We start from the raw sequence: 14,736 nt of genomic DNA, 5'->3' as shown, positions 1-14,736 counted from the left end.
TAGGCAGCACTTCATCTGCTTGTCAACTTGTGCATTAGTCCATAAAATGCGGCGCATCTGTCTACCATACCGTCTTTCTCATCTGGCTGTGCATCGCACCAAAACTCCATGCATCCATGTTTACCTTTTTTTCATTTGACATAATGTCAGACCATGTAGGGAGTGGGGGAGGTGGGGTGGAGAAACTGTTTCACTTAGGGGTGTACTCACTTTTGTTACAAGTGGTTTAAATATTTTTTTAAGGGAGTATAAACTTTTTTTTTTTTTTCCTTTCGGACATTACATTACGGATTATTACAACAAATTTCACCGATCACATCATTTGCAACATTAACAACATCCGAAAGAAGGGCTGACAGGTTGAAGCCATGACTTATTGATCCCCGTCCCCAGAATTATTTTACACACATCAATATAATTTGTGCGCTGGATGTCTTAATAATGAACATCTTTTAAAAATGTTTTAAAAATGTTATTATTATTTTTTCTTTATTTTACACTGTAATACAAGCTGTGCTCTGACTACTTTCCATTGAATCAAAGTCCCATGAAAAGATATAATAGAATATTTACAAAAATGTGAGGAGTGTACTCATTTTTGTGAGATAAAATCAATTACTTGGCATCACTGTAAACTACAAGTAATAACGCTCAAAATGGAGTATTATTATCTTTTTAAAAGCAGCATTTTTGCTACTGGACCTCATCAAGTGTACCTAATGTTTTGGCCGTTGAGTATATGAATCTCAAGGATGTACCCATATAGCTGTAATGTGGGCCATACATGCTGCATTTTTTGCATAATATGCTGATGAGAGAGCTGTGTGCGCGCTCGCTGTGCATCATTACTCACTGCCGCCTGCTGTCTCCGGTGCGGCGTGCCAAGTGTCCTGACTCCCAACACTCAGCCTGGAAGCCAGTGATGAGTGGGACTGTCACAGCCCGGGACATCTGGCTGCTCGCTGTCGTCCTGCTCCCTTTCCTCCCTCTCTCTTTGCCAGCCTTGCCTGTCAGAAAAGAGATGTGCTAATGTCCTCCAACAGAGATGTGTTGCATAGTGTAAACCCTTGTCTTACTTTTAAAACACTCGGCGAAACATGACGAGGTGTCAGGCTGAGGCGGGAACGTGTACGCGGTGGGGAGCGTGCGCAATTTGCACGTACAGTAGAAGCTTAAAGGTGGAATATCATTTCCTTCCGGGACGCTCCCCGACCGCCGATTTGTAACCATTGTGTCGGCAATGCTTTAACATTTCTTAACTACCGTAGAATTGTGTGTGGGTCGGTTGGTGTTGTGCCCGCCCCGCTCCGGTGGACCTCCTGGCACTTCGGGCGGGCCCCAGTATGCCCGCCGGGGCCCCGGTGGGGGTTTGGTGGGTGGGTGCGCCTCCTGCCCCCGCCCGGTTGGGAGGGGGCCCGCTGGTCGCTCCTCTTAACTCACTGCACTAGTTTTGCACAATACACTTTGTTTATAGACATATAGGGCACATAACACACTTTGGGGGGGTGGGGTAGGGTGGAGACAATGGGGGGGGGCAGGTGTGTCGGGGTGGGGTGCCATCACAGACCGCAGTATAGAGCAGTGCTGCGATTGTGAGTGAGAAAAAAAATACGCAAGTACGTACATGTAGATGAAAAAATCTTCTCACCTGTGGTACCCAAAAGGCTACGCAGTACCAGAGCCCGGCTGAGATGCAGAGGAGTCAGCCCAAGAGCCGCTTGTGGACGGGGGCACTCGCCATCACCCTGGTGGAGGGCCAGGATCTACCCCAGTACGGCCAAGGCGACATCTATGTCCGCTTTCGTCTCGGCGATCAGAAGTACAAGAGCAAGGTTAGATTTTTAAAAAGCCTCCCTGGGCCGGTTTCTCACGCTCTCCTGTCTCTTTGTGACACATTCTTTTTATACTTCAAGTCTTTTCTTTAGCGGATGGGGCTTCTCCGCCGCAACGGGTACCCGCGTGTGACTCACCTCCACCTTGGCTCACTGGGCCGTGGCACAGGCAGCTCATTAGAGTGGGCCGGGCTGCCATTCACTCGGCGCTGCCGGGCTCCGTTGCCTCTTTCATTTGCATACGCAGCACGCGTCTGTTCGTCTACCTGAATGTGTTTTTTTCCCTAACACTCTCCCCAACCCGCCTCGCTGCTGTCGTGTCATTTCTTTGTAAACCTCTCAGCCGTCCCTCTCCACTTGTTTGTTTGTTTGTCGAACAAAGCCCATTCTAATTGGGAGCTGTCAGTGTTTGCAATCCCTGCGTGGCTACTCGAGTGTACGAGCGCACCAGCGCCTCGTTTTCTCGGCTGGTTGTCCTGCAATGATGGCTTAATCCACCTGTCATGCCAGCACTGTTCAGTTTGATAACGCGTTTAATGCAAATGTGTGCGTGTACGAGATGAGTCTGTCTTTATTGCCCCTCAGAACCTCTGCATTCAAGCCAATCCCCAGTGGAGAGAGCGGTTTGACTTCAATCAGTTTGCAGATAACCAGGAAACTCTGCAGGTGGAGGTGTATTTAAAGAAAGGCAGGAAGGGTGAGGAATCGTGGGGAATGTGAGTACTTCCTGCTGGGTAATGTCAATGTAGCTTACTTTTCCAGTGCAACCAACTCCCCCCTTTTTGTGTGTGTTGCAGGTTTGAGGTTGACATATCCAACCTTGTGTTTAATGAGAGGCAGCTTTATACTCAAATGCTGGATCCAGGAAAGGGCAGGCTAGTGTTTTTGGTCACTCTTCTACGCTGCTGGGGAGTTTCGGTCTCCGACATCGAGACCGCTCCTTTGGAGAAGCCTGACGAGAGAGACTCTATGGTGGAAACATTTGTGAGTATTTCCAAAAATAAAACAATGCATTTTGGGATGTGCAGACAAACTGTGGATTTATTTTAGTGAAATATCCACAGCTTTCATAACAATAATGTTAAAGAGGAAGTCGAAAAAAATTTGGGACAATAATATGTTCTATGCAGCCCCACTAGTATAAATACGGTATTTTGGTTCATATTACATTAGTGGAATATGAGTTAAGCAGCAAAATCCATCACTATTAGAAGGTGGCCATTTTGCCACTTGCTGTCAAGTGAAAATGACATCACAGTTGCTCAGGTCTCAGATAACAACCAATCACAGATCAGCTTCAGAAAACAGGTAAGCTGTGATTTGTCGTCGCCTGAGCCCTGTGAAACTGTGATGTCATCATCAGTCGACAGCAAGTGGCAAAATGGCCGCCCCCTGAGATGACTAATAATGGCTGGATTTTGTTTCATAACTCATATTCCACAAATGTAATATTATTCAGAATGTCATGTTTAGACTATTGAGGTCACATATAACATATTATTGCTAAAATGTTTAAGGTTGACTTCCACTTTAAGCAACATTGGCTGCTTGCAGTGTCCTCAGTGGACAGTATGTATATGGGACGGTATTATGCAAGTCAGTCCCACTGTTATGTCACAGTCCAGCAAATTTCATACCACCACCCTCACTGGTACATTTGCGGGAAAGTATCACCTCTCCTCTACTGCTGGGCCAAAGCTGCACATGACATTCACATTTATTTCCATGACAACCCGGTGACTACTGTTGAAGGTTGCTGCACAAACTCTGAAGGAAAAAAGTGAGCTCCCAATTAAACTCACCCCCAGCCATTTTCACTGAAGCAACCCCCTTCGCTCCCAACTGTTTTAATGGATTTTGACGGATTTTACGAGGCCCACAGAATGTTGTGTTCTATTGCTATAAAAACATGGAAATATTAGAGTCTCTTCTTTAATTAGGACAAAAGTATATTTCTATTTGTTTCTGTTTTGCAGCAATTAGCATTAGAATATAGCTAAGCTTCATCATTATTCACAAATCTGTTTAAAACAGTGGGGAAAGGGCTTTTTGCAACATGGCCCTGGTTGATCTCTTATACTCTGCTGCCATCTGCTGGTCGTTTTTGTAACAACTACCATTGCTTCAACCATTCTCTTAGGTTCAGAGGCCGCATCAAAACCTTCTGTAGGCTCTAGCATAAAGAAAACATTAAAAAAAAAAAGTATCAATACATCTTTGGGAGCATGGTAATATTTAAAATAGAACGTATTCATACGTTTTTGGGAGCAAATGAGTTAAAGAGATAAATGATATAACGATGCTCTGGCAAATCTATGATTAAGAAATAAACACACTATTTACTCTCAACTCAACTCCAGATGTAACAAAGCACTATACACAGAACATTAAACATTAATAATGATATTAATAAATCAATAACCAATAAATAATCAATAAATAACCAAGCCAAATCTTCTCCACTGTAACTTTTATTGGCACTTTGCGTACAGGAAGTGCAGAGTTTTATTCCCTCTTGTATCACATGTTGTTTGAAGATGTTGAATTTAAGTCTCCATTGACCACTCTGAAGGTGCCGGGATCTTTTTTGTGTCAATCACAGTGTGCATGACATCGTTTTTTGTTTTTTTTTCACAAGCCGAGTTTGAAAGTAAACTAGCAGCATGCATTTACACCGAAATCTGAGGTTAACGATTTGTCATTACATTTGCTCACTTTAATCAGCTGGATGTAGTCCATCCCTAATTTAGTGTCTTTCACCCCCCCCCCCCCCTGTTTTTTTTTCCTGCAGAGCCTTAGAAAGTCATATCAATGCATGGGAGAAATTGGTTTCCTCCAAGTCAAGGTTTTAAAAGCAAATGAGCTTCCTGCTACAGACATCAATGGTAACCATTCACCACGCCGCTTTTTCACGATGATTTGATGTCTTCATTATTATTAACGCAGCATTGCCATTTGCAGGGAAAAGCAACCCCTATTGTGTGATTGCACTGGGAAATAGCAAACTTCAAACCCACACCATCTACAAGAACGTCAATCCGGAGTGGAACAAAGCAATCACATTGTAAGAAGGTCAATGGCATATTTACATATATATTTTTCCCCTCATGATTTATATTATATTAGTCTGCTTCTGTTGTGTTGCAGCCCGGTTAAGGACATTTTTGATGTGCTGGAGCTGATCATCCTGGATGAAAACGGAGATAAAGCACCAGGCTTTTTGGGCAAAGTGGCCATTCCATTACTGACTGTAAGTCACTACATTTATGTACTGCAATTTTGTCTTGTGTAAAGAACTGATAATGTTCACTTTTTCACCGTATGTTTACCATACCCCCTCCAAAAAAAGTATTCTCACTGTACTACTTGTCTACTGTGCGGTGTGCCGATGCAACAATGACTTTAGGGAGTTGTTGAGCCCCGAGTGTAATGCGACCCCCATCAAGACTCTAAAAGCATAGATTGTATTTTCACTCGTGGTGGAAGCACTTCATCACCAACGAAGCAAATTATCGATTAGTGTTCAGCTCCGTGGACATGGCACATGCAGGAGACACACCGCAAACACAAATGCCAACACCTTGACATGCTGTGTTTGTATACAAGCAATTAAAAAGTCAATTTTTTCACAATATTTCTGTCTGTGTTCAAAGATTCAAAATGAGCAGCAGATTTGTCTCTACTTGAAGAAAGAGGACTTGAGTGGCCCAGCCAAAGGAACCATCACGCTTGTGTTGGAGGTTATATATAATAAAGTAAGCAGAAAAGCATTTTGAAAGATGCATCAGATAACTTGAAATTTGAAATGAACAGTTTCTTTTGTATTTTGTTAGGTTCGAGCTGGTATTAGAAGTTTCCAACCAAAGGAAGAAAAATTTACAGAGGAAAACATAAAATTCTCGAAAAAGGTATGACAGCCGTAGTCTTTTATGATCAACCAGGGGTGGGCAAAGAAAATATTGAATTCCTACCAGTGAGCTTTTTCCTAAAAATGTTTATTTTATTATTCATTTATTTTTGGGGTATATTTTTGTTTCTCATTAAACAATCTGTTGATTGCGTCATTGTAAATTCAATAATGAATAATGTTGGTGAAATACATTTTAATTTAATATATTCATAGAGGCCTATTAATTTTATATTTTTGATGAACTAAGTGATTAATTAACTTTAATCAAATAAATGATAAATTATGCATTTTTTTTTCTTCTACTATGGAATTAACTATCTATTGTTTTAAATTATAAGTTAGTCTACCACACGATTTTCAATCATAAACATCATGTCTCTTATACCCAATAATACTAACCGGTGTTTTGCTGCAATTCTTCCCCATTAAGGTTCTTGCCAATAATATCTATCGGGTTCGGAAAATCAGCACAGCGGTTCTGTACATGTTACAGTACATCAAGAGCTGTTTTCAATGGGAGAGCACACAACGGAGTCTCATCGCCTTTCTGGTAAGCCGCTGCCTCGCGTTCATGAATCGCCTTTGAGCCTCCAGGTGAGACATTTTTGTCTTGTTGGGGAGAATCGCTGGTTCCCTCCCCGCTTGTCCTTTTCCCTTCCTCATGATCAACAATGTCTGCCTTCTGTTTTGGTCCCGCGTGTATGTGATTTATCCTTCAATCAAACCCCGCATGGCTCTCCCTCAGTTCTGATGACTTTCGAGTCCAAATTTGGGGCGTGTGTCCGTCTGACTTGAGAGCAAAGCCTCCCAACCCGAGGGACGGCGTAAGGAGGGATCAGGGTGGAGGATCACGTGGAGGAGTGACGGCCTGCCTCCGAGATGTGAACCAGCGTTTTAAATGTCTCTGTTTAGCTGTTTTTAATGAGGCGACGTGATCTGAGGTCCTGAGCTAAAATAATCTCAAATCGCCCCCGTGAATCCCCCTCAAGAGCAGCACGCTGTAATGTCATGATTAAGAGCGCGCACTCGTCAGGGTGAGGAGGCGGTCACAGACGGGGCGTGTAGTGAAAAGCTAGCCTTTCGCCACCTTTCTTTCCGTCGGCGCCGTCTCAGGATGCCGCACAACTCGCACCTGGCGTATCCTGTGAAGCCCTTCACGCTGATCCCGAGGAGTGATTCGCCTTGAGGCTTTATCTCAGCCTCGCCTGAAATGGCAAGACACACAGACAGGCAGGGGGACGCACAGATACATAGGACGGTGGAAAACAATGCAGGTGGTTGTATAAGAAGCAGAGTGGGAGGCAAGATTGAGGAAAATGTGAAGGCTGACAGGTGACGGGTCAGAGAAAAGACCCAAGCACAAAGGTATGGAATGTACATGAGTTTTAGGACACACAATTTTAATCAGGAGTTTTTTTTTCTTTAGGTTGGGTACAATTTTTAACATCTTTAACTGGTTTTAAAATGTGAGGGACCTCCACACAATCAGAACAAAAATGGCATTTTTATGCTCACTAATTTTCTCCAGAAGAACAAAACAGCATACCACATACATAGTGATTAGGAATGCACAGAAATTACAATTATTGGTAACCAAAAACCGAAAACGATGGAACTCAGGTCGTACACCGAAACTCTGAAAGAAACTATAATGGCTTAAAAACCTTTTAAAAAATCCTCAACTGGATCATTACTAATTGTTGAATTGTTGGATCATTACTAATTGTACTTTTGTCGAAAAAGTCGTCGTAGTCCAAAAAAAAAAAAAATCAAATTTGATCATAATGTAACTGGAATGCACTTTTTGCTTTATCTATACCTAATGTTTCTCAAAGCGCTTCTTCAAAACTTCACCTTTTTAGAAAATATATCAAAACATATCTGACTCACTGATGCAACCGCGTCAAACTATGGAAAGGTTTTCCTTTTTTAGCTTAAAATAACTTTAAAGCTGAAAGCTTAGCTAGTGAACGTAGAATATTCCATTTTGAATCGCTACCGCCACCTACTGACAAAAAACGAAACTGCACATACCTTTCGTCACATTCACAACACGCACACGACGTCACATCCGCAGACACAGCGCAGGAAATTCGAACCCGAATCCAGTCTGTAAACCATTGACCAGAGGCTTGCAGGAGTGCCCATTGTGAACAGCTAAAGTTAAACTTTCAGTCATAAATGGTCAAATACAAAGACTAGTGTAAAGATATTTTTGGGAAAAAAAGTTCCATATTGCAGCTTAATCCAACTTCCCTCGCAGTACTCTGACACCCGCCCCCCACCTCACCCCGCTTTTTTTTGCTTTTTGGTTGAAATCCATCCACGTTCTGTCATAGTAGCTAGCTAGCACTAAGCTAACCTGGAACATTACATCACATGCTATTCTAACATTCCTGTGACACTAATACACACGACAATAATTCATTCTGATTCATTTCAACAGTGAATTCATATCTCTATTCGAGTCACCACTGATTTGGGCACAGCCCTACTCTTTACTATTTTTTCTTTACCGATCGATCATTCACAAATATCAAACAGAAAACGAGCGTCTTAGCTCAAAAGGCTAACGAGCGGGCCTCCGCGTGCCATGCCCCTGCCCACTTCGAGGCCAGCCTCCGTACAGCGACCCCTCCTCCCAGTCATCATCGGCAATTAGGTTAGCGTTTGTAGCCGTGTCTACGGTGTAGTACGCCGCCCGTGCGCTCTAATGAAAGCGGCTCCCACTCCTATCTTTATATCTTTAGGCAGTGGTAATAAGGTAACTGATTCCGACATTGACAGATGGCCTCTGCTTGCCTCTGCGATGTGCATAATTATACCACTAGTGTCTGCTTCTCTGGGTACGCCGGTAGGAAACGCCGCAGTTTGCGCCGCCGCTTCAATATACATTACAATACATTATTTATCAAGCTGGGTGGACCGACCGGCGTGAGCCTTTTTACACCGCATACATCCTGTAATGCATTACAGCCGCCGCGGCCTCTGCTGGGACCGCGGGGATGCTCCTCACCGAGTGCTTTACCAGAAATACTTAGCTATTATATCACTCAGTCCCGCAGGCCAATTTTCTGACCTCGACGCGGCATGCAGCCTCCATTTTTATCCTGTTTATGTAGATGCATGTATGCATTATGAAACACCTCATTGGCGTGTATAAAGTATTCAAATTATCACATGACGGATCATTCCTGCCGCGAGGATGCGAAAAGGAACATTTTGGATGCTAATATTGTACTAGCAAGGAGTGTTGAATGGCTCGCTCAGTTACCGCCATACTTTTTTAAGCTGTTTCTCATTTACAGTATGTCCTACCCGTGTTTGTCATACGATTATTTAATGTAAATAGGAATGCTGTGTTTGTTACTTATGGTATGTTACAACTTGCATACAAATTTGGTTTACGTCATCAACGTGAACCAAGAATCTGTAATCAGAAAAAAAAAAAAAGATAACATACTTGTGACTAGTTGGCACTGTAGTTACCTTTACTCGACTGCTACCACCCTCTGTCACGGTAGGTCGTTTTTACAGACACGGCACCCGTACAGCTGACGTTTTTCTGATGGCGTTTCAACAGAAAGCTAATAACTAGTAACTAGCTATGACTTACAACAGTGTCAGCGCTGGATAGCCGTGTTCCGACTTGCGTATAAATTCACTGTTGGAAAAGAAGAGGAGGACTCCCTGTCCTGCCAAAAGCTGAGCTGCACTGTATTTGTTTACGGAGGTGACTTGTAGCGCAAGCTCCAACCAGTTACACGTTCTGTACCTCAGCTAATATGTTCCGTATTTGTACCACAACAAAAATCCAAATATAGAGAGTCCTTGGTTTACAATGGTACTGACATGAGCTGTTTTGAGCGATATGGAGTGAAATAATTAGCACAAAAGCGTAAAAAGTATGTGATCATACTGTCATTTTACTACTGCATTGGTGTAAATTAGTGATACGTTGCTACGGTAGGCACGAAACTCGGTTGTATACTGGAGACATACTGGAATATTCACAAACTCTTGGGACACACATTTTAATCAGCCTTTATTTGTCTTAGAATCCCTTTGAATCCAAATATGAGACAGTTTGGACAATGCTACACTAAAATGAAATAGTGATAACTTGTTCCTATTTTTGTGTGTGTATTTTGTTGTAAGTAAAAAAAAAGTGACCATCAGCATGGTGGAGTCGTCCTTAGCTCGTCTGCCGCCCAGTTGGAATATCTCTGTGTGGAGTTAACTTCCCTGGGTCATATTTAAAAAAAATTGTGATGGCACTGAATGTTGGAAGTTGTAAAAATGAATAAAAATAAGTTTAGTTGAGTTTGCCACCAGTGCACTGAAGATGTTGTGTAATACGTATCTTACTAATTAGGCAAAAACATTATGTTGTTACACTCTTTAAAACAGATAAGAAGTTCTGGAAGGTCATCAACATTTCCACAAGTGGACACAAATACAAACAAGAAAATTCAATTTTTTCCCTCTCCCACCTCTCCGCTTGTTTGTGCTACGGTAATGAGCCTTGGATTGGAGCTTTTCAAGAAGTTTGACAACAGCGAGGAACTGTGACAGCTAAAAAATCTTCATAAAATAACCTCCTTTAGATGTTATTTTTCCTGCTAAGATGCAGAGCCAGATGAATGTGCTATACATCCTCCAAAAGGGGTCATGCAGAGTTCTTTGTTGCATGTCTGAATGCAGCCTTAAGATGGCGCTATAGCACTGCAGGAGATAGTGAATGAGGGCCATCTGACACCCCCCCCCCCCCCCCCCCCCCATAGGAGCCTTTCTTGGGGAACAAGTTAGTTGTGAGATCCTACGTTTTGTGAGCCGTGCAAAATACAAGTTGGAAGAGAAATCTTAAATTAGCACGTATTAGCCAGGCAAATTAATCGTCTTCAGAAGTTCAACTTTTGATTGAGAGTTAAAGAGAAAAGGGATGATTTGCACTTGAAAGCTGATTCGGAGCCTCACTGTCATTAGAAGTGCTTAAAGTATTTAAGGAGAATTAATATTTCAACGTGCTTGGGAAACCTGTATATAGCTGGAGTGGGTTTTCTTTTTGACCCTGCCAGCCGCTTTTTTGATGTCCTGTGAAATGCTGATTGGCTCACATCACACACTGTAACGATGGCATTTGATGAATGTTTGAAATACGTTTGGCAGTGCAACTACGTAGTTACTGTACTTTAAATAGATTTTCAGGTTATTGTACTTGAGTATTTATTTTTCTGGGAACTTTTTGTTTTTACTCCCTACATTTGAAAAATGATATCTGCATGTTGTTCCCCTTGCTTTGTCAAAATGGCTTGTTATTTTTTCAATCTCAGTTGATGACAAGACAAGTAGAGAAATGTAAAGAAGACCTTGATTGAGTTTGACTCAGAAGATTTGAAGAAGCAAGATATTGAATGATTGATTTGCGGCGTCATAAGCACCTCTGAAAAATCAAATCTGAAAACATGCATACACACCAGGTGATTTTTTTCCCCCCAATTGAACTATCATTAGCTAAATGTGCATTTTTGTGTTGTTTGCAACATTAGCAACACACACCAAAAAAAAAACTGACATGTTACCTCAGGTTATCACCACCGCAAAACGGGCATTGTACGGGCTAAATTTGTACTTTTGTATTTGTATTAAGTAAAAGAGTTGAATCAGAAAATCGACTTTTACCAGACTCCTTTGCCATCTTTGGTAACTGCCGATATAATCGACGTCAAGGCGAGGGCAGGGTTCATCTCGGGCCTGCCAGGGGTCTCGGGTGACCACCTGTGTAGAACCCTTGGCAGTGGCGGCCATTAACCAGAACACCCCAGATCAAAGACGCAATCAGACTCAGTGGTAATTGTTCTTGTCAACACCCGTCCCTGAAAAGTGGAGGCTTTGGGAGTCCAGCGGCTCGGCTGTTAATCGTCTCCTTGTTTCTGCTTTGCATCTGTTTTCTCTCTCCTTTTCGGTGGGGGTGACAAAAAAAAAAAGTTGGAGGCCTCAAAAGGAGTGCCGCTCTTCACTCCCGTGGGGGTTACGCTCTCTAGCTCCCCCCCGAGCTGTGGGAGTTCTCACAGCTTGTGCGGTGGGAACGCGTCTAGCGGGAACAAAACCGACGACGGCCGTGACGGTGAAGTGTGTGCATTCACGCCGTTTGGAGTCGGTAATTTATTAATTATTAAACAATACGCCGGCAGCAGTTCCCGATTTAAGGCGGTATTGCGACCACAGTATCGGGCGACAGCTCTCGAGGTCGAATGAATGCCATGTGCAACCTTGAAACACAGCCTCTTTATTAGAGCAACTTTTCTGTGAAAATGATGAGGACTCACATTTCACTCGTCGTGACTTCTTAAAGTCTAAATCATCACATTAAATCAGTCTCATGTTAACATATTTGCTCACATAGTGGTGCCAGGTGGTTATTTACAGCAATGTTTCCCAACCTTTATTGATCCAAGGCACATTTTGTTCATTAGGAAAATCTCACAGCACACAACAGAACAACAAATGTCACCAAATGTGCTTATATTGAAGTGATTATCTTATCATAATTAACCGACATCTGGTTCTGTGTAGTTGAACACAAAGCTATTCTTTTGTTGTATGAATGACAACAGGTTAATTGTGCCTTCGCCATCTAGTGGATGGGAATTAAATTGTTCTGCCTGTCACTATACATCACTGACAGATTGATGAACACAAATGCATTTGTAGTAAATAAAAAATGTTCAGACTATTAAAGTGAACATTGATTATTTCTAGCGGCACACCTGATGATTTTTCATGATCTCATTGGGTGGGAATAAAAACTACAGGCATAGTCGTGTTTGGGCTAAGGCTTTTTTTCTTTCTTTTCCGAAGACATTTTTGTATTAACGTACTGCATATTAAGTAATAGTCTTTTTTAAAGTATTATCAGTAGTTATTATGAAATTAATAAGCATGGTAAGATGCTTTATCACAAAAAAGCTAAAAAATGCGATGTTCTCATAGATATTTTATATATATATATATATAATCTTTTATATTATGGGTTTTTACGTTATATTTACATATTGTAAAGCCCTCACATGGGGAAAAAGTAAATAAAAACTCCACAAAGCTAAATATAATAAAAATATATATAGTGAACGATTAAATTTTCGAATTATACAGAAACTGAAGCCTGTGGTTCTCTCGCTATTTCCCCCCCTCAAATATTTATTACAAGTTACCCCTCACGGAGGAATGCTCTGTGTTTAACCCCACCGTGTGTGTCGTATTTTAATGACTTACTCGCCACCTTACTGGCCACAGTGGACATCTCAACCCCAGGCGCTTGAGGCGCTGACCCACCCCTCGCCCCAGTACGGGAAGAGGAGGGGGGGGGGGGGGGGGGGGGCCCTATGCCCTGGTGTGTTAACGTATGTGTGAGTGGAGCTGACAGCGAGTCCATGCCATTCCCCCACCCCCACCCTTTGGGTAGGGGGAAAAGGCTCACATGGCAGATATGTCACCCAGGAGGTCGCTCAGTGTTAACGCACCCGACACGGATTAAACACTAGTGGCCAGCGCCCGAGTGCGGGGTCAGCGTGGCCGCCGCTGACAGGCACTACGGGACCCCCTGCTGACCGGCCCCCCTCGCACTGGTGCTGCTGTGGCCCTGGCATGTGTCAGACATGCAGGGGGGGTTCGGGGAGGGTGACGTCTAGATCTGGCCCTTGGGAGCACATGCTAATGCTTTGCTTGTCGATGGAGAGACTGTGCAGACGTCCTTACGAGCATTTTCTTATCTTCTCCGCACAAGTCGGACAAATTGGTTTATTTTTAATTGCCTTGAAGTAAGTGACAATGACTGATCACTGCTAAATTTAGTTTCTTTTTTTCCCCTCAGTCAGTCATGCAGTGCAGCGGATCTGTTTGCCTTTTCATGCCTGAACAGTTTTGTTAAAATACGGAGATGTTATATGTTGTTCCACCGTTCTGAAGAGGAAATTGCAATTCAATTTAGAGCAATACGGCATTACGTTATAAAAACAGCTACCGTATGATATAATCCCAGAGGTGAGCATTCTGTCAATATTAAAGGAAAGTCTGTCATTCCGTCAACGCACAACGGCCATTGTGTTTCCGATTAACTTTTAACGAGAAACTTTGACGGACTAAGCATTGCCGGAAGTGGGTTTTATATGTCAATGTAATCATCAATATCTGGATCAGTACTAGTTTGGTTGTAATATTGATGGATTTTAAATGACGGAAGTGTGTCTCGATTGTTGATGAATAACGGACGCTCAAAATTCATTAACTCGCCCACCTCTATATAATCGTTGATATCATTATTTTCATATGTGGGGTACTTTATTAGTTTTCTTGCTTCACTGACGCAGTGTCCGAGATGTTATAACAACAACAGTTTTCGTTCTATTACGTCATCCTTGTGCCTCACTTTCCAGCCGTGACCAATCAACCCGCGCTTAATCCTACAGATATCTTGAACGCAAATTGATTAGGCATGCCTGTACAATAGAGCACAGGAATGACGTGCTACAGATGGGATTGTTTCTGTTACAAAACTCACTCAATAGCACTCTTGGGCTATGTTAACTAAAAAAAAAACAATCAACGTAAATTTTTGTGGCTGTCTGACTACTACTACTACTACTGAGAAATTTGCCCAAATGAGGCCCAATTGGAATCAGTTACAGATGTGCGACTCTAAATTAACACGATTTTGTAGTCTAATGTGCTCTTGAGCGGACTGTCAAAGTTTGATGGTCGTTTGCTGCAATACATGTGTGTGTTATTTATTTTCAACTTGTCTATGAAGTCAATTTAGTCCCGACAGGAGCTGTTTTATTTTATTATCAGTTTACCGAAAACCAACCTTCAATTACACAAGTTCATTCATAACTTGTAAATATAATCGCACTCCAAGTGCAACTGACCTCTACCTGGAAAAAAAAGCCGTTTCTCCCCCTTTTCATACTCTCACCAAGCAGCCACTCTACTATA

General features: G+C 42.4%; 1 protein-coding gene across 2 annotated transcripts in view; it reads left to right on the top strand.

Moving 5' to 3' along the window:
- The window catches only part of LOC144053869 (multiple C2 and transmembrane domain-containing protein 2-like), a 48,927-nt gene that overhangs the window by 10,974 nt on the left and 23,217 nt on the right, over window positions 1-14,736 (top strand). For both annotated transcript variants that reach the window (XM_077568724.1, XM_077568725.1), the window contains 9 exons: window positions 1,665-1,832; window positions 2,418-2,548; window positions 2,630-2,816; window positions 4,624-4,717; window positions 4,794-4,896; window positions 4,980-5,082; window positions 5,486-5,587; window positions 5,666-5,740; window positions 6,173-6,292. In XM_077568724.1, the coding sequence (XP_077424850.1) occupies window positions 1,665-1,832; window positions 2,418-2,548; window positions 2,630-2,816; window positions 4,624-4,717; window positions 4,794-4,896; window positions 4,980-5,082; window positions 5,486-5,587; window positions 5,666-5,740; window positions 6,173-6,292 (1,083 nt within the window). The remainder of the gene's footprint in view (window positions 1-1,664; window positions 1,833-2,417; window positions 2,549-2,629; window positions 2,817-4,623; window positions 4,718-4,793; window positions 4,897-4,979; window positions 5,083-5,485; window positions 5,588-5,665; window positions 5,741-6,172; window positions 6,293-14,736) is intronic.

Source organism: Vanacampus margaritifer, chromosome 6 (genome assembly GCF_051991255.1).
Source record: "Vanacampus margaritifer isolate UIUO_Vmar chromosome 6, RoL_Vmar_1.0, whole genome shotgun sequence".
Classification (NCBI taxonomy): domain Eukaryota; kingdom Metazoa; phylum Chordata; class Actinopteri; order Syngnathiformes; family Syngnathidae; genus Vanacampus; species Vanacampus margaritifer.
The sequence above is the reverse complement of the archived record's forward strand: the minus strand, read 5'-3'. Positions and strand labels throughout refer to the sequence as shown.